Source organism: Abramis brama (assembly GCF_963993115.1).
Source record: "Abramis brama genome assembly, chromosome: 19".
In the NCBI taxonomy this organism is placed as follows: domain Eukaryota; kingdom Metazoa; phylum Chordata; class Actinopteri; order Cypriniformes; family Leuciscidae; genus Abramis; species Abramis brama.
In genome coordinates, this window is record NC_139981.1 from 7,232,709 (window position 1) to 7,259,376 (window position 26,668).

The 26,668-nt window shown below is 38.8% G+C and overlaps 1 protein-coding gene across 11 annotated transcripts in view; it reads left to right on the forward strand.

Moving 5' to 3' along the window:
• Positions 1–26,668, forward strand: part of kcnma1a (potassium large conductance calcium-activated channel, subfamily M, alpha member 1a) — a 182,664-nt gene that overhangs the window by 34,973 nt on the left and 121,023 nt on the right. For all 11 annotated transcript variants that reach the window (XM_084092686.1, XM_084092687.1, XM_084092678.1 and 8 more), the window contains exon 2: positions 15,565–15,729. In XM_084092686.1, the coding sequence (XP_083948812.1) occupies positions 15,565–15,729 (165 nt within the window). The remainder of the gene's footprint in view (positions 1–15,564; positions 15,730–26,668) is intronic.

A 26,668-nucleotide genomic window follows, 5' to 3' on the forward strand; every position in this document is an offset into this window, starting at 1 on the left:
GAGGACCATATACACATTTTCAAATGTATTTGTGTCAGTTTATCGTTTAAAATGCCCATTCGTGTGCGTATCCTGGGTGTTTTAATATTAAAAAGCCAAAAAGAACATTTTCTTCAGGACAGAAATTTTTCAAGCGTGACCTTTTCAACGTAATTGCGTATTACGTGACGTCACGAACGCGCATCACAGAACAGAGCAAGGCGAACATTTGTGCTTATAAAACTTAAACTTTTTTATTTATTTTTTAAATGACCGATCGTTTCGCTAGATAAGACCCTTATTCATCGTCTGGTATCGTTTAAAGCCCTTTGAAGCTGCACTTAAACTGTCATTTGGACCTTCTACCGTTTGGGTCCCAATAGAATCCATTACATGGGGGGAAATCCTGGAATGTTTTCATCAAAAACCTTAATTTCTTTGCGACTGAAGAAAGAAAGACATGGACATCTTGGATGACATGGGGGTGAGTAAATTATCAGCAAAAGTTTTTTTGAAAGTGAACTTCTCCTTTAAAAGTTAATTCTTGTAACTGGTGTAAGTTACAGGCACATAGCAAGTTCATTCTTGTAACTTGTGTAAGTTACAGGCACGTATAACTTATTCTGTGTTGTGTCCTTGATTTACATGAGTGTCATAGTTCTTCTCAAAACCATAACTGTTGACACCTGCGACGCAGGGTGTAAAATGTCACATGATTACACAGAAAACCATGTAGCATAAGAGTGGAAGTCTTAAAAGTCCATGGCGCCTGAATAGCTGTGAAGTCTGTTTCCTGTAGAGTCCATTTCCCACGTAGAGTCACTCTGATGTAATTCACATTCTGACTATTCACATACTGATACTGGCCAGGAACTCCAATTCCAAGAGCCATCCGAGAGCCATTAAAGACAAAAGGTGAAAGTCAATCAACCTAATGATTCAACGTCTGGGCTCCGAAAGGTGAGAATCTCAGTGATCTGACTCATTTAAAACACAATAGAGAAAAACAGGACTGGCAGAAACGGTTGTTACTATTATCCTAACCTAACCTTAAAATGCTAACTTCAATGTACTCAACTTTTACTGTTGCAAACTAAATTAAACATTTAATAAATTTGTAATCCAACAGATGTGTGCTAGTAAATGTAATTCAATGGGAGATTTTCTTTTGAAGGTTCTCTACTCCTTCAATTCTTAACTTAATAAATAGAAAATATTTTGATCAAGAGCTTATTTGATAGTGTTTTCCTATTTAGATATCCGCACAGAGTTTAAATGCTTTAGGCTTTGTTTTGTCAAATCCCTGATTCTATGTGATTAGACTTGTTATGCACTTAATCAACTTGTAATGCAATTAAACAACTAATTAATTAACAAATATCAGTTCTATACATTTATGCAGCTACCCATCTGCTCTAGCTTTTATTCTATACTGGTTTACTCCTGGAATTTGTGGCACTGCTTATGTTGTTGGCTTCTGAAATTGTGTATTTCCTCGTTTATAAGTCGGATCAAAATCCATCTGCTAAATGATTGTAAATGTGATTAAATGTCACAGAAAATTTTGCATGCACCGCTCACACTTTCCTCAAAAAAAAAAACCCTCATAATATTTACATGTGACCTTGGGTTCATACCATGTGTCAAATGCCCTTAGAGGAGGAACTGTCTGTTCACTTAAATTCTTAAATGTTATGGTTTCACTCCACTGGCTTGAAATGGTCTTTGTCATTGAAACGTTCATTTTAAAGTGTCTGAGGAAAGAGATTCACCCTGTCAAGAACATAATTGAATGACCTGATTGTTGGTTTATTGCAGGGAGAATTCGTGAAGATCTTTATTGCTTCTATTTTAGGCAGTGTTTTCTTAAAGCCACAGTGCACCATTAGCTCCTAATGAGGACAGTAATTTAAGTAATACATCAGTGGAGTGAGTAGATATATGTAAATTACAACTGTATTATTGTTATTTGTGGGTGATTTCACTTAGTTTTATATAGATCCATCAGATGCAGATTGTCTGTCCTGCACCATTTAGGCTCTTATTCTTTAATCTTCAGTAACATCACATAAAGGGTGGTATTTTTTAAGGTTGAGAGAGGTTTTTCCTGTCCTCCCCAAGCCACGTATCTCGAGTCTCTCGTCATTTGCCTGTCCTTTTTCTCCGGACCCTGCTCATATTCCAAGCTGCCATTGCCGCTGGCAGGTAACACACATTGGAAAACAAGGTCAGATCTCCCGAAGCCCTCCGGTCTCAATTATTCCACCACAGATGCTCCAGCAGGGATCCACAACATAGACCACGACAACAGACTTTTATGTTGACTAGTGCATGTTTATCATCAGCGAACATCATTGAAGCAGAGATCTGAGTCCTGACCTAGGGAAACAGCAGCATTCATCAGAGAATGTGTCTTTATCTGAGAGCACTGGGGCTGATAATCATGTATCAATGGGACGGTGTTATGAATCATGTAGAGAGCAGTAGTACATGCGGCCTGGATGCTCTGCAGAGTAGCACTAATGCACAAGCAGTGCATCCTCTGCGTTTGGCTTGTGTTTTAGGTGAGATATGAGAGGATGACACGACCTGTTTCCAGAGTTCTTGAGCTGTAATGGAAATGGGCAGGCTCTCCCAAACAATTGTGTTCAAAGCGTTGCAGAATTTTGTTCTCCTGAATACGTGATGAATTTGGTTCTGGCAGAAACTACCACTGTTTACAAGGTCCCTTAAAATTAAGTTTGCCGTTTAAAGTTTTTCATAAGCAACAGAAATGGCAGCTCATATCAGATATGCAAATTGGTATAGACCTTATTCACAGCAGCGCCATCTTTGATTTTAAATGGGAATGAAAGCGAGGCGGTGTCTATGAAAATTCTGAATAAGGTCTATTGGCACCAGTGAGACGGTCTAAAACATGCATGCACAGCGTTATTTGCATAGTGCATAAACATTATATTGAACACTTAATGAACTTTTCTTATAATTTCATCAAGGAAAATTCTATTGCTATAATTAACTTTATCATTTTATCGCCCTGTCCTACTTCATACATTTATTTTATTACAAATTATTTTAATAATAACTTTTTTAACACAGGTCTGCCCTTTTCTTTTCTACTTGTTATATCTCATGCCATTAGGGGAGATGTGTAATAATGAAAGAGATGGGTTATGTTGGTCATAATAATAACTTGTGGTTAAAGCAGGGATTTGTACTGTGCTGAGGCTTCATGTTTCAGCACTAGATGTTATTTTACTGGCCTGGTGTGAGTGTGAAATGAGATAAGATACTCTTGAATAATAATAATATAAATAGTCTGGCATCACATGCAGGCACGTCCAACCAGAGGCATAGATTATGTTGTCTCATACCTGTGTAATCCTCCAATCAAGCCCATGGCATCCCTGCTTTAAGCTATAAACCTGAATCAGACGGAAGGGAGTTTTAAGATTCTGCCTTAAAGAAGCAGTTCACATAAAAATAATAGCTAATAAATTCTCTTTTTTGTGGCTGCAAATCATCTACTAATCTGTTCTGTCGAGAATCCTCTATGGCACCATACTTAATGTGATTTACCCGAGTAGGACATAGTCCTAAATCAGTGTTCTTGTTGGTCAATATTTATCACAACCAATCAGATTTTAGGTTGAACAGCAGTGTTTTAACCTATTATTTCCCTCTGATTTTAGAAGTAGATTATAATTATGGTTAGTGCTGTAATTTAGGACCATCAGAGGATGATGACTTGTTTGTTTCTTTATAGCTCCTCCTCCAATTACTGATTTTCTTCCAGCTTATGTTCCTGTCATTTAAGATCTCTACATATCTTATCAAAACCTTTTTGAAATTGAGACCTAGGCCTACATCATTTTTTTTTTCTTTCTTTTTTCTTTTTTAACTTTTCACCACCCTCTGTAGAGCTTTCCATTTGGACTAAGTGGTTTTTAGCACAGGGGGTGACCTGGTTGTGTCAGTCAGTGTATGATGGTCTTGCCTGCATCTTTGCGTTGTGCTCGTAAGTGCTGATTGCTCTCAGGGGTTTTTTAGACCCTTGATTGTATAGGGTGCTGATTGCTGGTGAGATCTGACAATCTGAAATTGATGTAATAATACTCTATAAATGACTTACTAGGGAAATAGTTTATCTTTGTCTTTTGTATAATTGACAAACAACTATTTTTAAATTGCCAAATGAATGTGTCAATACAGCACTTAGTAATAGTGAGGCACATTCTCAGACACCTTCAAAACGTATCTTCTGAATTTAGAAAAGCAAACAAATTATGTATATATTTTTTGTTACTTCCTTTGCTGCTATCTCTTTTACAATGTTGTAGTGTGAAATGGCCACACTGTGATATTGGTTAATTGTACTGATATTAAAATAGCAAATGGGGAACAGAGCATGTTCAGATTCACTGTTATTTTTCCCAGCTCCCTGGGTGAAGCTAAAAATAGCACTCGCTATGGAGTACAGTTTTCCCCAGTGATGCAAATGGAAGTCACCGGAACAGCTGCTGTAAAGCCAAGTCTTGTTAGATCAGCCTTGGTCACATGACCTGCTCTCTGCCATTCATTATTACTGCATCTCCCAAGTGAGGTCATATCACAGACGACCCTGTTTCAGCTGTCAAAATGAGTATTTTCATATAGTTTACTATATTTACTGCAATATTTATCTGTTTTGTTTGCTTGCATATAAATAGAGAGAGAGAGAGAGAGAGAGAGAGAGCGAGAGAGCTGATGGAAGGTTTGTAAGAGAGAGGGAGGAAGGGAGGGATGGATGGATGGATAGTAATAGATTGATATTAGCCCTGTTCACACGTGCATAGACTGTATGTACTAGTAAATTACTGTTTAGAGATCATGTGTGAACAGAACCTTTTCACAAATACCAGTAAATCAGATAGATCGATAATATGGATAGAAATGTATTAATGTGTATATACAAATTAATGGATGGATGGATGGATATGGATTTATATGGAGAAATACAGGGATTGGACAATGAAACTGAAACACCTGGTTTTAGACGACAATCATTTATTAGTATGGTGTAGGGCCTCCTTTTTACGGCCAATACAGCATCAGTTCGGCTTGGGAATGACAGATGCAAGTCCTACACAGTGGCCAGAGGGATTTTGAGCCATTCCTCTCCAGAACAGTGGCCAGGTCACTATGTGATTCTGGTGGAGGAAAACGTTTTCTGACTTGCTCCTCCAAAATACCCCAAGTGGCTCAAAATATTTAGATATGGTGACTATGCAGGCCATTGGAGATGTTCATCAATTTCATGTTCACTTCAAATATCTTAAGTCTTGCTTTGTGTATTGGTGCATTCTCACGCTGATACACGGCAACCCCTTCAGGGTACAATGTTTAAACCTTTAGATGCACATGGTCCCCCTGAATGATTCGGTGACCTTGGCAGTGGAGCTTGGCCCATCAAGAACAGTAGGGAATGGCATGATATTGCAGCCCAAACCATCATTGATCCACCCCGATGCTTCACTCTAGGCACACAACAGTATTGGGTGTTAAGCGTCTTTGTTGCTTCCCCAGATCGTAACTCCCACGGATGTGGGAAAGACAGTGAAGGTGGATTCATTAAAGAACAATACGTTTCACATTGTCCATACCGCAAGATGCACTGTTGGCACCAATGAAACGGACATTTGGCATTGGCATGAGTGCCCAAAGGTTTGGCTATAGCAGCCCGACCATAAATATTGACTCTGTGGACCTCCCGTCAAACAGTTGTAGTTGAAACAGCAGAGTCAAGGTGCGTATTTAATTCTCCAGCGAGTTTAGCAGCTGTGGTTGTATTTTTACTTTTTTTATTTTTTATACAATCCAGGTTAGTACCTGGACATCCATTTCAGAGAGCTTCCTCTTGGATTGACCGTTACTCCTGCTGGATGTCGTTCATCCTACGTAGGGTTATGCCAACATTACCCTAGATACCATAGCTCTCGATACACCACTAAGACTTACTGTCCTGGTCACAGACGTGCACCAACAATTTGTCCTCTTTTGAACTCCCATATGTATCCCATTATGTTGCGTGGATTGCAATATGTTATGTACAGCTGTGCTATTGCTCTACTATTTCAACCTTCACACACTGCTCTTACTGATGGAATGTAAAAATCAGTGAAGATTGTCCACCACGCTGCCCATATAGCGTGAACCCTCCAACACTATATTGGCCAGTGTTTTCAGTTTTGTTGTCCAGCCACTGTATATAGATATGGATAAATAGATTAATATAGATGGATGGGTAGATATAGATGGATGAATAGATATAGATAAATATAGATATATGGATCAAATTCATAAAGCCACAAAAAATGGCAGTGGAAACTCTTAATTAGCTGAACTTTAATGCCCCCTCTGACCTGGAACAGATTGTTAGAAAAACAATGTTGAGATCAGGAAACAAGGTCACCCTAAATTCAGTGTTTTGACTGCTGGGTCTTGGTCTGCTTAAGACCTTCTGTCAGTTTGCATCGTGAAAAGGGCTGGATTTGCCCTATGCAGCTCAGGTGAAAAAATAGCTGCTGGAGTTTTCCATGGCTCACTGTTCCACAGCCCCTCTTCTTACTTGTTCATACAGAGCGCTCAAATGAAGTAGAAATTGTTTCTTGTTTACATTGTCTGCTCGAATCTGCACAGCCATCAGTTTGAGACCTTATGTATAATTCATGGATTTTCCCCACATGAAGAGTCGGCTCACTCCTCCTCACCTCTCTCAGCTCACAGCTTTCCCTCTCACATGTGGCGCTTGAGAACTGTGATTTAGTTGGAGTTAGGATGAAGGTTCTATGAATTAATCAGCTTTAAATTTGACAAATTTACTTCTTGACACTGTGTTTGTCAAGTGTGCAGCATGATTGCCCGAGCGTGGCTGACAAACTAAAAATGAAACAGCCTTATTTGAGACAAAACATGTTTTTGTTAAACTCCGACTTGTTTACTTTTATGTAAGAGATTACTCATACACTGGGGAGTTAAAAAAATGGTCTGTTATTATTACTGTTGTTGTTATAATCAATTAAAATAATTAAAAGCAAAATAAAGCCCACTTTTAGTCCAAATATATTTTTTTCTAATTTGTTTACGTTTGATTTAAAATGATTGTCATCAGGTGCATAGATTTTATATTTGTTTCCCTGCATAACTCTCATTAACTCAATAGATTTAGATCTTGAGTGGCTTTGCTAACACACTCAAAGATGTACTTTCCAGGCCAGGCCGAGCACATGGTGATATCCGATCAGAATGAAACTTGATCCAAGTGTACATGCTGTGGGCACAGCACACCAACTACAGTATTTACACCAAGTGACAGGTCCAAGCATGTGTGCGATGTGGCAGAGGAGGCTTGAGGAGATGGGGATATATTTTGGAGTTTGATGGACAGGCAGAGCACACCTTTGTTGACCTATTCCTGCAGGGACTGTGGATTGAAGGTTAAGTTCCCATGAACAACAGAGAAATCTGATCTGCTGAACAACAAGCTCACATTTTAGGACTAGTTTACTTGATTATGTTTTTTGACAAATCAAATCATTGAAACACCAGCCTCCCCATTAGCAAATCATAATGGGATATACAGTGGGGAGAACAAGTATTTGATACACTGCCGATACACTGCCTTACAAAGCATGTAGAAGTCTGTAATTTTTATCATAGGTACTCTTCAACTGTGAGTGACGGAATCTAAAACAAAAATCCAGAAAATCACATTGTATGATTTTTAAGTAATTAATTTGCATTTTATTGCATGACATAAGTATTTGATACATCAGAAAAGCAGAACTTAATATTTGGTACAGAAACCTTTGTTTGCAATTACAGAGATCATACGTTTCCTGTAGTTCTTGACCAGGTTTGCACACACTGCAGCAGGGATTTTGGCCCATTCCTCCATACAGACCCTCTCCAGATCCTTCAGGTTTCGGGGCTGTCGCTGGGCAATACGGACTTTCAGCTCCCTCCAAAGATTTTCTATTGGGTTCAGGTCTGGAAACTGGCTAGGCCACTCCAGGACCTTGAGATGCTTCTTACGGAGCCACTTCTTAGTTGCCCTGGCTGTGTGTTTTCGGGTCATTGTCATGCTGGAAGACCCAGCCACGACCCATCTTCAGTGCTCTTACTGAGGGAAGGAGGTTGTTGGCCAAGATCTCACAATATATGGCCCCATCCATCCTCCCCTCAATACGGTGCAGTCGTCCTGTCCCCTTTGCAGAAAAGCATCCCCAAAGAATGATGTTTCTACCTCCATACTTCACGGTTGGGATCAGAGCATGTGAGCGGAGTGGAGCGGGAGCGGGCGGATCTTGGACAGAGCGCAGAGCAGCATTTTTAAAAGGACGGAGCGTCGCCTTATTTCCCGCTCCAATTTCGCTCCGCTCACACCACGAGTCTGAAGCATGCTCAGTCAAACCTAAACCAGGATCCATCTGTCTTGCACAGTCATCAACAGTAGACTATTTTCAGTCAAAACTCGGCTCAATAATGGAGTTCAAAAAGTAGGCTACTTCAAAAAGGAAAATGAGAAGTCATACAGGTCAGGTGTACTATTAATATAACTAACTAACTAACAATGATAATGTGGTACAAGAAAACGAATGTGGAGACATCGTTTCAGTCAGCAAAGATTCATTTTGGAATCTCAAAAGACACATCTCTCGAAAACATGAACGTGAGCTACGCGAACACGCTGGGAAGAAAACAAAAGGTTAGCAAATTGAATACGGTAACTTGTAACAAAGTGTAAATTAAATATAGCGTAATATTCAAAGAAATTCGTTTTTTCATTCAAGTAGACCTAATGGTTCGTTTTATTTAGCCGAATTTGTGTCGTCCGTAATAATATTTATATTATTAGGCCCATTTATTCGTTTAATTTTACAGCTATTTGTGTGTATGGAAGCCAATTTAAATTTTAATCGTTCGCGTTGCGCAAAAGTTCACTTATCAAAATTCTGGCCTTATAGTTAATTTACTTTTAAAAAATGTATCATATATTTTTGTTTATATCATTTTTATTTATATTATTAGGCCCATTTATTCGTTTATTTTTTTTTTAAACCTCGTTGAGCGCTTCGCGATAATGAGCGGAGCGGCCTGATGTAGCTTTGAGCGGGGGAGCGGAGGGGTGAACAGTTCCGTGAGCGATGAGCGGAGATTCTCACCGCTCCACTCCGCTCACATGCTCTGGTTGGGATGGTGTTCTTGGAGTTGTACTCATCCTTCTTCTTCCTCCAAACACGCGAGTGGAGTTTAGACCAAAAAGCTCTATTTTTGTCTCATCAGACCACATGACCTTCTCCCATTCCTCCTCTGGATCATCCAGATGGTCATTGGCAAACTTCAGACAGGCCTGGACATGCGCTGGCTTGAGCAGGGGGACCTTGCGTGCGCTGCAGGATTTTAATCCATGACAGCGTAGTGTGTTACTAATGGTTTTCTTTGCGACTGTGGTCCCAGCTCTCTTCAGGTCATTGACCAGGTCCTGCCATGTAGTTCTGGGCTGATCCCTCACCTTCCTCATGATCATTGATGCCCCACGAGGTGAGATGGTACCCCAGACCGAGGGAGATTGACCGTCATCTTGAACTTCCATTTTCTAATAATTGCGCCAACAGTTGTTGCCTTCTCACCAAGCTGCTTGCCTATTGTCCTGTAGCCCATCCCAGCCTTGTGCAGGTCTACAATTTTATCCCTGATGTCCTTACACAGCTCTCTGGTCTTGGCCATTGTGGAGAGGTTGGAGTCTGTTTGTTTGATTGAGTGTGTGGACAGGTGTCTTTTATACAGGTAATGAGTTCAAACAGGTGCAGTTAATACAGGTAATGAGTGGAGAACAGGAGGGCTTCTAAAAGAAAAACTAACAGGTCTGTGAGAGCCGGAATTCTTACTGGTTGGTAGGTGATCAAATACTTATGTCATGCAATAAAATGCAAATTAATTATTTAAAAATCATACAATGTGATTTTCTGGATTTTTGTTTTAGATTACGTCTCTCACAGTTGAAGTGTACCTATGATAAAAAATACAGACCTCTACATGCTTTGTAAGTAGGAAAACCTGCAAAATCAGCAGTGTATCAAATACTTGTTCTCCCCACTGTAAATCAGTTCAGAATCAAAATAGCAATATGGCTTGTGTGATTATCTAATGCAAAAGGCTGCGATTTAATTAAATAATTGTGTAGTCTGTTGCGATGCATGTTTCAAAGCAAAGCGCGGCACTTGAGTAACTCATAGACCTTATTCAGGGCAGCGTCATGACTGATATGAAAGCGAGGCTGTGAGGGATAAACCTACAGTGTTTTCAATTGCGTCCGCTGTAAAAAGCTGCATGAAGCTCCCAGATCACTTATAATTTTCCACAGCTCATGTTGTCTGGATTGTCTACTGAAATTGTTGGAAAGATATTTTTGCAGTGTTTAGTCAGTAGAACAATCTAAAAACAGTACAACCCACTGAAGAGATGTATGTCTATCACTCACAGGCTCGCTTTCATTCCCATTAAAAATCAAAGATGGTGTGGCTGTGAATAAGGTTTATGGTCCGGTGTCTCAAAGTGGCTTGGTTCACAGTGAAGCGAACTCAATGTCTGAATGTGTGAGTTTAATGTGCATTTGAGAACGCATCATGCACACCACTTTGTTTTCACATTTGTATAATTTCCAACATTTTTCTGGACAGATGATTACAGCATTTTAATAGATTTGAAATTAGACTAATTTGTAGTGTTGGGCAGTAGCGTTGTTTCTAGCTTAACTACATTTCTCAATAGCGTGGTGGTAGCGTCGCTGTTTTCTGAATCAAATAGCTTTTCAGTAGCGAAGCTCTTTTGTTGATCAAGTAGATCATGATTTTGTTGATCATGATTAACATCGCGCAACATCAGCATCACACGTGCACACGGAACGCACATGTAGGAAACCTTGTGAATTACGGCCGTTTCAGACCGCAAGCGCGAGCAGCGCGAATTGTTTTCGGCATGCATGTTCAATGAGTGCATTCACACTGCGAGACGGAGCAGTGCGTGAGCAGTTGTGAAGCGGAGGTTTTCCGCGCGATTCTATTTTTCATTCACCATTGAGCTCACGCTCAATTAAAGTGAAAGCACACTTTTGATGGACAAAATAAATATGATTTCACACTAAAAGTACCTAAAATGCACATAATTTGCATGTATAGTGTGTTTTAACAAGAACTAGAGTAGGCAATGTCAGAAATCAGAAAGACTCAAAAATATTTATAGAAAATGTATCCATTTAAACTTGTTTTTATTAATCAGTTTGGGTAAAAGTGGTGTTTTATAAAATATATATATATATATATATATATATATATATATAAAAAATAAATATTTGTGTGTGCTGTAAAGTGGTTAAAAAAATGAAATCGGAATCGGCTAAAATCTGTATCGGCAGGTAAAACTCAATGAAACATCGGAATCGGCCTAGAAAATTGTAATCGGTGCATCTCTATAATCTTTCTGATTGGCTGGTATCAAACATTATCACATAATCTGATGTTCACCTAGATGTTTTATTTATTTATTTCTACATTTGCCGTAGTATTGACGATGGGTTCAATAACACATCCTGCAAAAGAGGGGCTTTGGCCAGAACCTAGTGGTAATTGGGGGGCCTTGTCATGGAAAAGTTTGGGAACCCCTGATTTAGAGGACATGTTTTTTTTTTTTTTTTTTTTTTTTTTTTGCCATGTTGGTACTGTTTGGAGCAGGTCTTAATTCTTTTGCTACTTTGGTTTGAGCTGAGTTGAGTTTTAAATGAACTTACAGTTAGTCCTGCAAATGTGCCCAAGTCTAAATTGTGCATACCCAGGCAAACATGTTGTGCATATGGATACGTACACATACAGATGAATACACGCACACTCTCGACACCTGGTTTTGTTATTATGTGGATCACGTTTTTTGTTTGTTTTTGTTGCCAAATTGGTTTGGAACAGTTGTTGAATAAACAATTGAACTGAACAATTATGCTTGCCTATCTGTTTAACTTAGCATTGATTTGGAATGAAGTTGGTTCAATATAAAAATGTAATTTTAAAAAATAGCTTAGATGTAGTGAACTACTTTTGCCATGTTCCTGTAGCTTAGCTTGCTACATTTTCCAGGGTGGTAGCTTCAGTGTAGTGAAGCTTCATTTAATGTAGAGTAACTGCTAGCTTAGCTCACTACATTTTCCAAGTAGCTTGCCCAACACTGCTAATTTGTTTACACAGAAAGTACAGTTTTCTGCCAAATAATTTTTTGCAAGTGAAATCAAGACACAAGTATTTTGATTTTACTACTGTAAAGTAAAAAAACAAAATACCGATTATGAAATATATATATTTTTATTTTATATTTATTTTACAGTGCAGTATTATTATTATATTGTTATATTAATATACAATATTACAATAGAATAATAATGATAATAATAACACATGTATTATTATTATTATTATTATTATTATTATTTTATTTATATATATTTTTTTATTATTATTATATTTTTTTATTATTATTATTTTCAAACTGTTTGGCTTCAAACACCAGGTTTTAATAAACTGAGAAACGTTTACAACTAAAAACAGGTTTGAGTCCACCTACAAGTCCACTTGTATCTCTGAATCACTGTAGCTTTAACTATAGTGTCAGTTTCTGGGCTGTCCGATGGCTCTGCATAACCTTTGCTCCGTATGCCTGGGCCGGTGGTCAACTTCTGCAGCCAGATGGTCATGTCTGGATCTCCTGCAGTGCCAGTCTCTTCAAAATACCTGCATGCCAGTCTCTGATACATGTTCTTAACTACCTCACTGGATGCTACAGCCTGAGGACTGGCTGATATATCTGTCGTGGGATAAACCACCTCACACAACATCCAAAAATTACTTTTTTTCCTTGCTATCTTTAGAACCTGGAAATTTCTGCTAACAGAACCTGTAACAAGTGCTTAACTAGGACTGCATTGAGCCAGTAGATTATTAATGCTCAGTGGTTTTCATTTGTCCTGGAGTTTAGTTTTATAACACATACGCGTGTGTTTTGTTCTCCCTTTTGTTGATGGAACAGTTTCTCTCCTCCTGAGACTCTCATTAGTTTTGCTCTCACCTGAACCATACATCTTTCCGTCATAGCTTAGCATCCTCTGTGGTAGTACCAGAGTGCTGCACTTCTCTAGGGATGTGTTCACATCTTTATCTCTGACCACCCAGAGCCTGATTGTGAAGTGAATCTTAGACAACACCTGCAAAACTGTTTGTTTACTACAGACAAGTGCAAGCCTGATTTTATATTTTACATGTCTGAGGCAACGTTCACACAGCAGCAGAATGCAGTCGTCAGCCCTGTATTTGAGTCCTTAATATGGTTACATTCACATACAGTTCAGTTATTCACAGAAGTGACAACCGCATTCAATTTTCAGGCCTCACAACTGCATTCTCGGGAAGCCTGCACTGTGTGAATGGAGCAGGACCGGAAAACTAGTTGTCTGTCACCTCATACAGTGCGAGAGATCCGCTCTGCGCTGCAGAAACGTGTGTCTACCATGTGTTCTAAGTTTTCATGTGTGGTTTTGGTAACTTGCAGAAACAGAGATATGTGTTTTATGTCATCTGAAGGTTTTAGATCCAGCCACTTTTGTTCACCAGGGGTGCGTTTCCCAAAAGCATCGTTGGCCAACTGTGATTGCAATTTCCATTGAACTCTATTGGTAACGACGGAACTTGCGACCATAGTTGGCTTTGGGAAACGCAACCCAGAGCGGCTCCCGTCGGTTTTGTTTTACATGTCACTCAAATGATCCACTCTCCACCCAAATATAAAAGCTGCTGTCGGTTAATAAAGATTTCATGTTGTGTAAACCTCACTCCCCTGGCCTCAAGAGGCGCACTAGGGACTGACTCTAGAGACCTTTAGCGTCCTTTTCAGCACGCCTGCCTCCCATGCTGGAGATGCCGGTGCGAATCCTGCTCTGAGTGGATAAAGTAGGACCGGTTACATTTGTTGCCGTGACCCAGATGGGAGTGAGGTTTAGGGGGTGAGTGTAACGGAGGCAAGCTAGGATTCTTATAATATGAATATAAAGTAAAAAATAACAGTGTGAAAGTCACGTTTAAAGTCAAATATAGGTTTTATGGCAAATATAGTTTTTTTTTCATGACTGATGTCAATACCAGTCAGATATCAATTTGTGTGATATGTCAGTCCATCACTAGCCATTTTATGATCTCTACTCCATTTTCATTGGTATAAACTGGATAATATACTTTGTTTTTGTTGTCAAACAGAAAGCTTTTTACATCATGCTGATATTCTGTTCCAGCATGATTCCATTGAGCAGACAGAGATGTTAAAAAGATTGTTGTGCTCTTGCAGAAATTAGTATTACTATTTATGCATCATTGCCCAAGTGCGTTAGTTCCCTGCCAACCCCACAGTTGAATATGAGTGATTCCTCCAGTGCAGCTTCTAAAGCATCAGGCTGCACCACTGAGCACATGATGGCTGTATTTTCATCCACCCACCTGACTGTGAAGTGTTGCCTAGCCCTGCGGATGTAACCCCAGAATCCCACAGCGACTCCCTGAGCCTGTGAATCATATCTGTCCCTGCCTCGGCCTACACACCGCCAGCCGCTGTATGCGTCAGGCAGTCTGAGAGATGCTTTTTTACTGGGCCTCAAAAATCTCCTCTCCTCGCTGCTTCCTCTCAGGCCTCTCCCAGCTGTCAGAAACCTGACAGCGAGTTTGATGTCTAACGTGATGTAGGTTTTAGCCTGTCAAACTATAGCATGAGTCAACCTGTAGAAACAGGCAAAAATAGTGTGTTATGAATGCGGTTTCTGACATTGAACTTCAAAGTTTCTTTGTTTCTTTATCAATGCTTTACCTTTTTTGAAGCTTAAAAGCATAAATCATCATTACTAATTCAATTAGCCCTCATAAAAAAAGTAACACACTGAAATATTATTTATGTCTGTTTCAGTTCTATCAGATTTTTTTCATGAGTTTATGTTGGTATGAATTTTGAAAATATTAAATTTATCATGAAGTGCCATGGGTTTGTATTAAGGCTGTGCGGCATAGCTGGAAAATGAAATTACTTGTCAACTTTTTGTGACATATTGATATATTTATTCAGATTTTTTTCCTACCTCAGCTGGAGGAACCATAATTTTGACAAAATCTAGATAAAGCAAAATGAATCTTGTTTGTCAATAAATTAAGACACAAATTATATTTATTTATTTAAAATATTTATATGCAGCAATATAGATACCTGTAACTAATAGCAAGACACAATGATAAACATCAATATTCACCTACATATTATATATATATATATATAAAAATGCCTTACTAGACTTCTGTGAAGTCTTTTTTGATTGATGAATCAAATAACTTCTTAAAATCTGGTTTTGATTTGAAAAACACCAAAAGATTCACAATGGTGCTTAATTGTATATCACTAGACAGTGACAGTGTTTGTATCTCAAAACTATACTGTTGCTTACTTTTCTGCTTTTGTGCTTTTTTTTCCCAGGAGGCACAGAAGGTGAATAACCCGATAAACATTCAGGCTGATGGCACACCGAAGATCCTGAATGATAAAGATGAGGCCCCAGCCAGTGAGGTGGGCTGGATGACCTCGGTCAAAGACTGGGCGGGGGTCATGATCTCAGCACAGACCCTTACCGGCAGAGTTCTGGTGAGACGGCCACACACAGACACCCACTAAAGCCTCACTCGATGCCCACAAGCTCCCTCACATCTCTCCTGTCACATTCAGAGCACCGGATCCTCATATTTATTCATTTTTACCAAGGATATGTTTTCTCACTGATTACTTGGAATTGATGCCTGACAAAACATGTTACATGCTATGACACAATTAGCACACTGCTGATGACATTTTCTGTTTTTGTATGTGTCTGTCAGACCAAGCCATACATCTGACTCTAGAGGTCAAGATTATACACAGATGATTTACGAATGTTTTGTTAAATGCGGTCTCATTAGCTTGCCTCACGCAATAAAAGGCTTTTGGGGACGCAGTAATACTGAACTGTGACTCGTGTGGGTGGCGCTCATCATCACAGCTGTTAGTGCCTGGACACGGACAGGTCAATTAACTATGAACAATTGAGTCAATTTAGCACATAATGAAGATCATTTACTTTGGGAACGTTATGCAAATGAGAGCAGTCCTAATTTTATAACCTTCAGCAAATTATGGATGAAATCCATTTTGCTTTGTGGGTTTCCACTCTGGTGTGTCTGCATTTCTGAAAGCTTTAACCTCATGCACCAGTAGCTTTATGTCCTTCATTTATTGTGACTTGAGAATTTTTCTCCCAGTTCTGCATCTCATCCTTCAGGTGGGGTGAGCGCTGTACATGACTGAATTGGGAAGCTGGGCCCTCAGTAGACTGATCTGTAATGGGCCGTTCACAGCGACATCAATTAAATCACTGAAGGTCACCAAGTGCTGCATTAGAAGTTCCTACTCAACTAGTGACTAACTGTATCAACAGACTCATGAATGCCCAGTTTTACCAGCCATTTCGCTCTTTTTTTTAAAATTGAAATATAAAACTCTACTCAGAGCACCTCCTAAATATGGTTTTCATTTGGAGCATTCACAATAATGGTGGGGTCATATTAGTGACATTTCGTCTCTTAATTCTTAACAATGTAGTTAATATAGCTACAAAATGAATGACATTGGTCACTGGTTTGGACGTGATTTATTCAGACCATGTGTGCTCTCTCAGTCCTCTTTCCTCTCAATAGCACACAACTAAAATGACAGCTGGGTGAAAACGGCAGTAAAGAAAACATCTGATCATAGCAATGAGGATATGTTTGATTCAGTCACAAATATCATAACTGTCATCTATAGGCCTACTGCAATTAAGACATTTATTTAAGAAATTCATTACAAACAGAATGACGTTTAGTACAGACATATAGTCACACCGCTCCCCTCGCTCATGCTCTGGATTAATTACTTGGGTAATCTGGAAAAAGATATATATAATAGCCAGTTATAATCTTCTGTGCAATTCTATCCCAGCAGGTAGAGCCAAATACGGTGGTGTGTTTGCTCAAAGCAAAGTGAAACAAATTAATTGGATCTTTTATTTGGACCTACAGATATGAATGAATGGTATTCCCATGGCTTCATCTAAGCTATTGAGTTCTGTCTAAACAACTTAATGGGTTGGATGTACCAGTGGATCATATTTCCTTGTGGCAAATGATGGAAAGTGATAGCTTGGCTGGAATTCATCTCGAGACTGATGCTCAGAGACACTGTAGCAATGCATACAGTATGTACCACTCAGTCGACCATGTGCTACCATGAAACTGAGCTTTCTGTGCCCTTATGTCCTTATCTACAGATGGTGCTGCATTTGTTTTAGCGCTTCCACATGTCGTTCCACATGGTTTTTCCATTGTGTGAGTTTGGAGTGAGACTAAGTGGCAAAGTGTACTTAGTCTGAATTGTGACTTATGAATTGCCTAGAATGATATGAATTTGTGCTTTGTGTCCTTCTCCTGACCCTTCCTTTAAGAGAACACGGAAGGTCTGTAAGCTGGAGCATACTGTAATAGTGTGGGTGTGAGTGTGAATGTTGTGTCAGGGCTGTGACTGTACCATAATAATAATGTCCCAAATCAACGGCAGTAAATCAACTCACAATCTTTCATGGGCCAAGAATCTCCCTGCATCCACTGCACACTTATTTAATTTCTTTAAATTATTATTATACTTTTTTTTTTAATCCTGTAAAGCCTCACATATGAAAAAAAAGTGGTGTCTTTTGTTGAGTATCATATTTGTTCAAAAAATAAACATTCCTTAAAAGCCTGATGTATCATATTTGAAATGTGTGTATCAAATAGGGCTGCCCCGACTAAAGATTTTTGTTGTCAACTATTTAGTTGTTAATTTAAGCCATTATTCAAATAATCACACATTTATAATAATTTAATTACTTTAATATATACTGAGGAGAGTACTTAACCATAATGAGCGTTTTATTATATAGGCGTTATATAGCCTATTCCGCGCTCAAGCGCACACATAAAGCTTGCCGCAAAGCACCTGTAAAAGTTATTATGAATGTGTCGGGGAAAAATAGCAAGGTGACATTTTAATTATTTATTGATAAACTGGTGTTGAAGCCATCTCTGCAGTATAGGTAACGCGCCTATAGAGAGACATGCACATTTCATATGGATCACCTAAGCAGAGATTATTTGTTTTAGATTTGAATTGGTTTGTTTAAAAGTAGATATTTCAAGTTTTCTATAGATATATTTCTCATGTCTGTAAGGAAAGTAGCCTATACACAGAGTTTCGGTTAATTTTTGTGACGTGCTCCAGTTTAGGAAACCAAGACAGCAGAAAGCACATCCTGTGTTTTCTTTATTTTACAAGGCACAATGTTTTCTGGTTATTGTGAGTTTACACAAATAAAAGTAGACACTTTACAGTGTTTCCCATAGGTTGAGAATTTACTTGTGGTGGTGGGCAGGGCGAAGTGGTGTGGCGCTTATTGAGTGGGTTCAGAATAAACTAGTCAAACAAAGGTTTATGAACTCTATTTATTACAGAAAATACTCTATCATTAACAAATAATTTAGAAATAATGTAGAAATTCATATTATGGATAAATTCATATTCATACAATTTTACTACAAGCATGAACAAATATTTTCATAATGAAATGTTCAGATTTCCAAAACTATTTACAAAGTTGACAGCTTCTGTATGAGCAATTAATTTTTCTCTGCTTTGAAAAAAAAAAAAAAAAAAAAACTTTCTAAGGCCTGCCTGTATGGATAGGCTTCAGGTCCGTTTATACTAATCCTTAAAGGGTAACTCTCGCCAAAATGCAACCTAGGGTCGTTAGTGAAAATCAACATTGACCTTGTATTTGAAAAAGGATGCTCATATAAGAAGCATTACTAAAAATTCAGAGTCAGTTCATTCACATTCGGAGATCGACTATTTTTGACTGTCAAAATGCCGGCGGACACAACATTAAAGTCCAGGCCTGGTCCTCTCTCGTCCTTCACTGTCATTGTTTCACCTTTTATGCTTCCGTAGTTCCACCATGAGAGATACGAGACTGGTGCAGGGCGCAGGTGTCGCTCATCATCAATCACGACACCGGCCTCACGCTGTTCTCTCATGGCCCTCGGCCTCGTCCTGCTCGCCACAATCCTCTCCTCTCCTCTCCTCTCCTCTCCTCTCCTCTCCTCTCCTCTCCTCTCCTCTCCTCTCCTCTCCTCTCCTCTCCTCTCCTCTCCTGTAATTAACAAGAAACATTAAAATATTAAAGTAAAAAATACAATTTGTATTTATTTATTAGTGTTTAATAAATAGTTCATTAAGTTGTTTAGTGGAATTCAAATCACAACCAGATTTGTTAAATTCATATCCGTGATAATTACATACATGTTGATTTGCATAGATCTTTTATGTTCAAACAGTTCATAGCCTAGAGATGTTCTCTGTCAAAAACAGGTGAAAGTGACAGTTTTAGTTGGGTTCTTTCAAATATGGAGGAAATTTATTACGAGGCAAAGCCTTCATTACACCAGAGCTGCACATATCCCATGAGAATATGATCAATTTCTGCAAATGAGCAATGCTTTCATCAGCCTCTCTCTCTCTCTCTCTCTCTCTCTCTCTCTCTCTCTCTCTCTCTCTCTCTCTCTCTCTCTCTTTCTCTCTCTCTCATCGCACTCTTTTTTGTTTTTGAGTTTTGTAAATATATCTCCCTTAGTCAGAGGAACCGTCATCTTGAACCAAATCGTCATTGTAGCCAATTAGAGTCAAAATATTGAAAGCAAGAAGTAAAACATCGTCAAATCTAGTTAAAAATAATCAGGGCATGTTTTTCACACTTTTGATAGGAAATTTTTAAATCATTTTTATCACAATGCAGTTACCAATAAGCCTCAATATACTTTTACTATATATATATATATATATTTGACTAAAAACATTAAAAAAAACAAAAAAAACACACAAGGACTTTGTGAGCATTTTTGAATGATGAAATTGCAGGAGTAATTGCACAGTGATGTTGTGCATGTTGCATTGTGGACCAGTGAGAGTGTATGAGTGTAGTGAGTGAGTATGTGTGGGTGTCTGTGTTTATGTGCAGCTGTGCTTCAGAGCCCATATGTACTATGAGCTTTGTGTGCGTATGTATAACGTGTGAATGTGTCTATGTGGGTGGATGTATGGACTCGTGCCCTCTATCAGGGTTCTTTTTGCAGCTTAAAATCGCAATGAGCATCCGTGGACGCTGAGCACGGCTGGTAACCATAGCAACAGCAGTTTACCTTGGCTCTGTGATTGTGATGTGCAGAACTGGGAGGCTGTTTGGATCCTCAGCGAAAATAAGAGAATGACAAGAAAGATGTGGGTGACGAGCATCAGTCTGGGCAGGTGTAGGTAATGTATTATGCAGGGTGACATTGTGAAAATGAAGCCTGAAGCACATACCCTCATTCATTAGGGTTGCCTGATGACTTTGAGGGTGCTAACATGTCAGGTGTTTCCCGAGGGGAATCATTTAATTACAAAATCTATCACAATCCAGCTACTGCAGTTTAGCTGTGTCGGCTCGGGCAGCTCTGGATTATGGTTGGCTAAATGAGTGTCGTTCTTCCATCTTTGACACTTGCAGTCTTATGTAAATGATGGACACCAGGCGATGGTATATACGGTGGTATGGTTTGAACAACATTTTACCCTCATAATAGCACCACATCATGCATCATTTGTCAATATATAGCCGTCACATCAGTCAGCGACACTTAGTAATAACCTTTGTGGTGCTGGCAGGATTAATACTTTAGATGAATGTCCCCATACGCACAAAAAGCAGCCTCTCTTTTGTATTTGTCAGTTTTCTTCTTCCGTCGAAGTGTTAAGCCATACGCTGGGCTCCCAGATGGCTGATGCAGCATGTCATATATCTGCCTCTTCTCATCCATTGCACTAAAACATCATCAGACACCTAAACAAGAATTTGGTTTTGTCATAATGGATTACTTAGCGGCAGGCTTGGTCTGTAAATGTGATTTATCTCTCTCTCTGCATGTGCGTGGGCGACAGGGACCGGAATAACAAAGACTCGGCAGCTGCTGGTCAGAGACCAGTTCAGCTTTCTGTCTTTTAATGGCAGAAGATGAGATTTCGTTAATTGAAGCTTAGCAACAGCTCCCCAATGAGTCGCTTCATACCTTTTCTTATTGGTTTAAGTGGCTCTCTTTTAACCCGGACAGCTTTATTGATCGTTCTGGGAGGCATGGATTAGGTCAGGGCTTGCGTTCTCTGAAAGTTTCCTGTTCGTTCTGGCACCAGAGGGCTCACTCTGATATGAGAACGTTAGCCTCAGAGGAAATGACATGGGTCTCCACCCACAGGAAGTGTGACTAAATCCCCAGCTGCTACTTGGTATGGTAGCACAATGAAGGGCAAATGTCTGGCGTTTTAGAGGTCAGATGAAATCTAAAGACTGGTCTGGCTACACATAGGGGTGACTGGCAGACGCGTGTACCAGGATCTACAAGTTGAGTGACACAATAAACTATCATGAAAACAACAACATCAAACCAAGTGACATTTACTTTATTTGTGCTAGGTCATCAATGTGAACTTGAGGGGAACTGACTTCATACATTCACAAAAAATAATTGCAAAGATACCTCTAATTAGAAAATGTACTACATCATTTATTTTTTAGATGACACCTGCTTTGATTTTTTTTTTTTTTTTTTTTTTAATGCAATGACATTCTATCATTCTATTTTGGCATCAAAATCACAAAAAATTGGACTTAAGTGTCCAAACACTTTCTGTGTCTATGTGCCAACAATGAAACATGAGCAGCGATGGAACCCCCTGCTTCTCCTGGAATTTTACTCCAACCTTTGAGCAGGCAGAAATGCCCATCCCTCAAATGCCTTATTGTCTGTGAGTCTGTTCAAGATGCCCTAACAGGTGCAGAGAGGCCATGTGGTCTGTGTTTTGCTCATGCCTCCAGCCCCCCACTGGGTACTGGCTATGTGAACCACCTCTGCTGGAAAGGCTGTAGACGTACGAAGGGAGCAGACTTTCACCACTATGTGGCGTGGGAGAGAGAGACAGAGGAATGTGCTGTGCCAGTCATCATCCGCCTAATGACCTCTGGGCTTCTGACCCTTGCACATAAATACTCACCAGACTTACCAAACATGGCCTTGACCACAGACCCGGTTCAAATGCTGGACTTTAAGCATCGTTTTAGATTCAGCCTGCACACCCATACGGCTCCGTAGCGGGAGACTGGCAGAGATGGAGTGCGTCTGGATTCATAATTACGAGTTCCCGTGGAGGGCATTTCTAATTTGGAGTTAATCTTTTGCTGCCAGTAAAACTTATCAATGGGGGCAACAGCTGTCATTGCAGGAAGAAATGAGTCAAAACAACAACATTAATGACAAAGCCATCAATCCCATGTGAAGCGTGACATTGAGAATTTGCTCTGTAATTATCTGCCACATAAAACACATTTTCCTCCCACCTGTAGTCCGGATACATTCTGATTAAGACAAAGCCTCATATTTTGTCCTCATTATTCTTTAATACAACAGGTTGATTTTTACAGTGTTTGCATGGCGGCACAAAGGATATACCTCACATATTGAGGGTTTGTTTTAAACCCCTAACCCCAAGTATTGAACTTCAGAAATTAATTCATACTCCTTCAGACTAGATTTCAATCTTTAAGGGGTACTTCACCACTGGAGAAATAGGCTTTTAATAAAACTTGACTGCCTATAAAGTAGAACGTTTTTTTTTAATTGCTGCTACCTGAGAAAACCAGTCAGAGTTGAGGCGGCAGTGCCTGAAGTTAACGATGAACTTGGTGGAAGAGCAGGAGACTGACTGACTGAAAACTGTCGGGGAAAAGAAAACATAAATCAAGGTACCAGAAACGCCATGATAAGAAGGAGAGGGAGGCCAGGAGAGTTGTTGTATCCCAGTCGATCAAGACGTTCTTAAAGAAAGGTTGTATTGTTATTTCGCTGCGAATAAGAAAACTACCGTGCCTGCTGGTACTGTTACTTTTCATTATCGCTGCGCACTACAATCGACCAAATGATTACGTGGTCAAAATTCCTGTCTTTTTACACTATTGTAAATGGAGTTAAAAAATCGACACGAGTCACAACGCATTGCATTATGCACCTGACCTGCTGGCTGATGATGTATTTATTACATCAAGAAAACACGAATATAACACACTGCACTTGGATGAATACATTTATTAGCTTTATTTAATAATATAGTTCCATATTATCTATATTAAAAAATAAGACAATACATATTTTATTTTTTAAATTTGACTGCATTCTTTTCAATTTCTAAATGTTTACTTTTTGATTTATGAATTATAACAGACTGATGGGGAAAAAATAATTGTATTATTATTTAACAATTTCTTGCTTTTTGTTAGTTTTTATTAGTTGTAATTTTGATATAAACATTTATCTTTTAAAATAAAGGTTTTACAACAACATCGCCATCTTCTGTTATATGTGGGCTTCCATGCTCATGTATTGTACAGTATATGATATTGGTGGAGGCCCACGAATCCTCTAGCTTACGGCCTTGCTGCCATTCAAGGCAACTCCCAGCAGTCTGCTATGGATATGCTTACCAGAGTCAAATACCGCCTTCCTTTAGTGGGAAATAGTTTTTAGAAAAGTTCTAGTCACAATGGTGTTGACTTGTATTGTTCCCAGGTGCAAGAATAAGAGTAAATGTTTAGTGAAGGATCCAGAGCGTTGTAGGCAGCGGCAAAGAATCGCAAATATGGAGAGAACGCCGTTACGGAAAATCTGAAAAACCTCTGTGTGTAGTTAACATTTCAAACTGGATGTCCACAAACACAGTGTTTTAGGCCAAACGGAGGGGAAAACTGAAATAAACTTCCATCCTGTCAGTTCCCGCCTAACCCCACCGAAACAAAACGCCATTGCTTACAGGTCAGAAAGCTGTTAGTGCCATAGTGTTCCATTTTTACCATAATGCTGTTTAAAGACTAGACATAGTACGATACAATTTTCAGTGATAACCAATCCTTACAAAAAAGTTCAGTTAATAACCCTCTGTCGATCCGACTGTCTGTAGGTGCGGATACAAAAATGCAGAAGTATAATCTGTAGTTTTCACAAAAGTCCTGAAACTGTCAAAAATCCACCGGAAGACTTTTGCTGATAAATAAACGTGAATTTCTCGGGTAACATGGAGAACGAGTAAACATTGTTTATTTACATATACTACCAACATTGTAAAAATACAAAGTGGGTTGAAAATCAACGAAGTTACACTACACAGATTAAAGTTTGAAATTTAAATTATATATTAAATTAACTGACTGGAACTCATACATGTTCTGCGGAGAGTAATACGGGAGATGAATTCAGTTTCGATCATGTGTATGTAGAATTTTTGGGATCCGATGTGAGTTTTGGATAAGTTAAACTATTTGAACTTTTGCAGCTAGACCCTATTCGACTGCCCATACAGATGGTTTGTGTATTCATATCAAATTACATAAAGGTCAAAGGGAGAATTACCAATGTTCTTCCACTGCAACCTTATTCTTTAAATACAATTTAAACCGCCCAATTTACAGAAATAATGCCTCTGCAATAATTGTTATAATTTTTTACGTTGATTAGCCCTAAAAAAACGATGCTTTTCTGACCAAAATATTAGTGGTTATTTGTTTTGTTTGGATATATTTATACATTAATTATTCATTCATTTTACCATGGTTAAGAAGCAGAGGGTAACAGCTGCTTCACAATCAATTTGAAAGTTCTTTGCGACTGCCACTGTACGTGAATGTCAAGGATGGAAGTCAGTTTTGGAAATCAATTATTAAAATTTGCGTTTTTTATTATTATTTACATGCTGAATTGATTGGTCTTCCTCTCTTACATATCCGGAAAGATGTTATATTTTGTGTTAATTATCATCATACAAAGCTGTCAGAACAGTGGCAACGCAGGTCTGTGCCAGCATTTCATTTACTTAAAATAAAAGTTTATCTTATTCTCTTGCTGCCTTTCAGCAATTTAAACAGAATGAGAATGAATGCTAATTACGTTTTTTAAATTGTTTATAAAATAGAGAGCAGTTATCCAGGGCCAGGATGGGAAAAAACATTTCTCTTGGTTTTCAAAGACAGCACTCAGACGGGATCAGGTTAGCATAATTCAATACTCGCTTGTTTCTCCTGCAGAACTAATTTATAGGCTGGATGAAAAATCTCATTTGAGATGGAGGGATGAGAGGAATGGAGCTCCTAACACCCACCACAGAAATAACACCCCTCCAGAGAGCACAGTCACGCCTTGTGCATAACACCACTCACAGCAAGCAAACACAAAGCATTCCGCTTTCCCCAGTGAAGAGATTCAGTACTTGACAAATAAAACCCATCCTCTGTTTCCAATGTTTGCTACAATTCACTGGTTCGATAAATGTGTTTAGAATGACATGGGATGAAATAACCTCTTCAGGCTGTGCTGCTACTGCTAACCTTACACGGTGACATTTCAAAGTCTTCTGCTCACACCGTGATGCGAGAAACTCAGAATTAATTTGTATCGCCATCATTCGTCAAAACAATCGATGGCAATTCAATCCTGCATTGATCTCAGACCTGTTCTCCGTGATGAATTGCTGTTTGTGTATGAAAACAGAAGAGATGGGGTGTGGTCAGTTCCAGCCCTGTGCTGCAGTCGCTCTGGGGTTAGAGCCTCTCACACGGTCCAAAATGGTCATGCTCAGTCTTTAATTTATGATGTTATTATTATATTTTTGTTTTCATTCCCACAAAACCACTTATCTTGTTTTGGATTAATAGTAAAATTCTAACATTCAATTATAATAATAATCAGCATCAGCAGCATACTAATTATTATTATTTTTATTATTATTATTATTATTATAAAAAAGGGGGAAAAAGAGAAAAGATAGAAAAGGAGAAAAAAGAGAAAAGGTAACTATAAACAAAACCCAGAAAAGGACTAGTGTGAAAACACCGCACTGCACCTCAATAACCTCCGGTTGGAGTCAGGTATGAGAGATGAGTGGAGTACAAATAATATATTTGTATTTTTTTTGACAAAACAAGTCAGCATAAAAAGTCAGCACCAAATCAGGAATTTAATTTTCACGTACATAGAAGTGAAATCTGGTTAAACCGCAGTAAGTTTTAGAGAGAACTGAATTAAGACTTGAAGGGATAGTTCACCCAAAAATGAAAATTGACATAATTTACTCACCCTCAAGTTGTTCCAAACCTGTATGAATTTCTTTCTTCTGCTGAACACAAAAGAAGATATTTTGAAGAATGTCAGTAACCAAACAGTTGATGGGCCCCATTGACTTTCATGGTATTTGTTTCTTCTTCTCCATATTATGGAAGTCAATGAAGCTTGATTTGTTAAAAATGGTGGATTTGCTTGACCGCCATGACAGTCGCTGCACGCGGAGTGATACAAACGGTGAAATGGTTCGAGTGCTGTTACTGGGTAAATATTGCACGGCTGGAAAA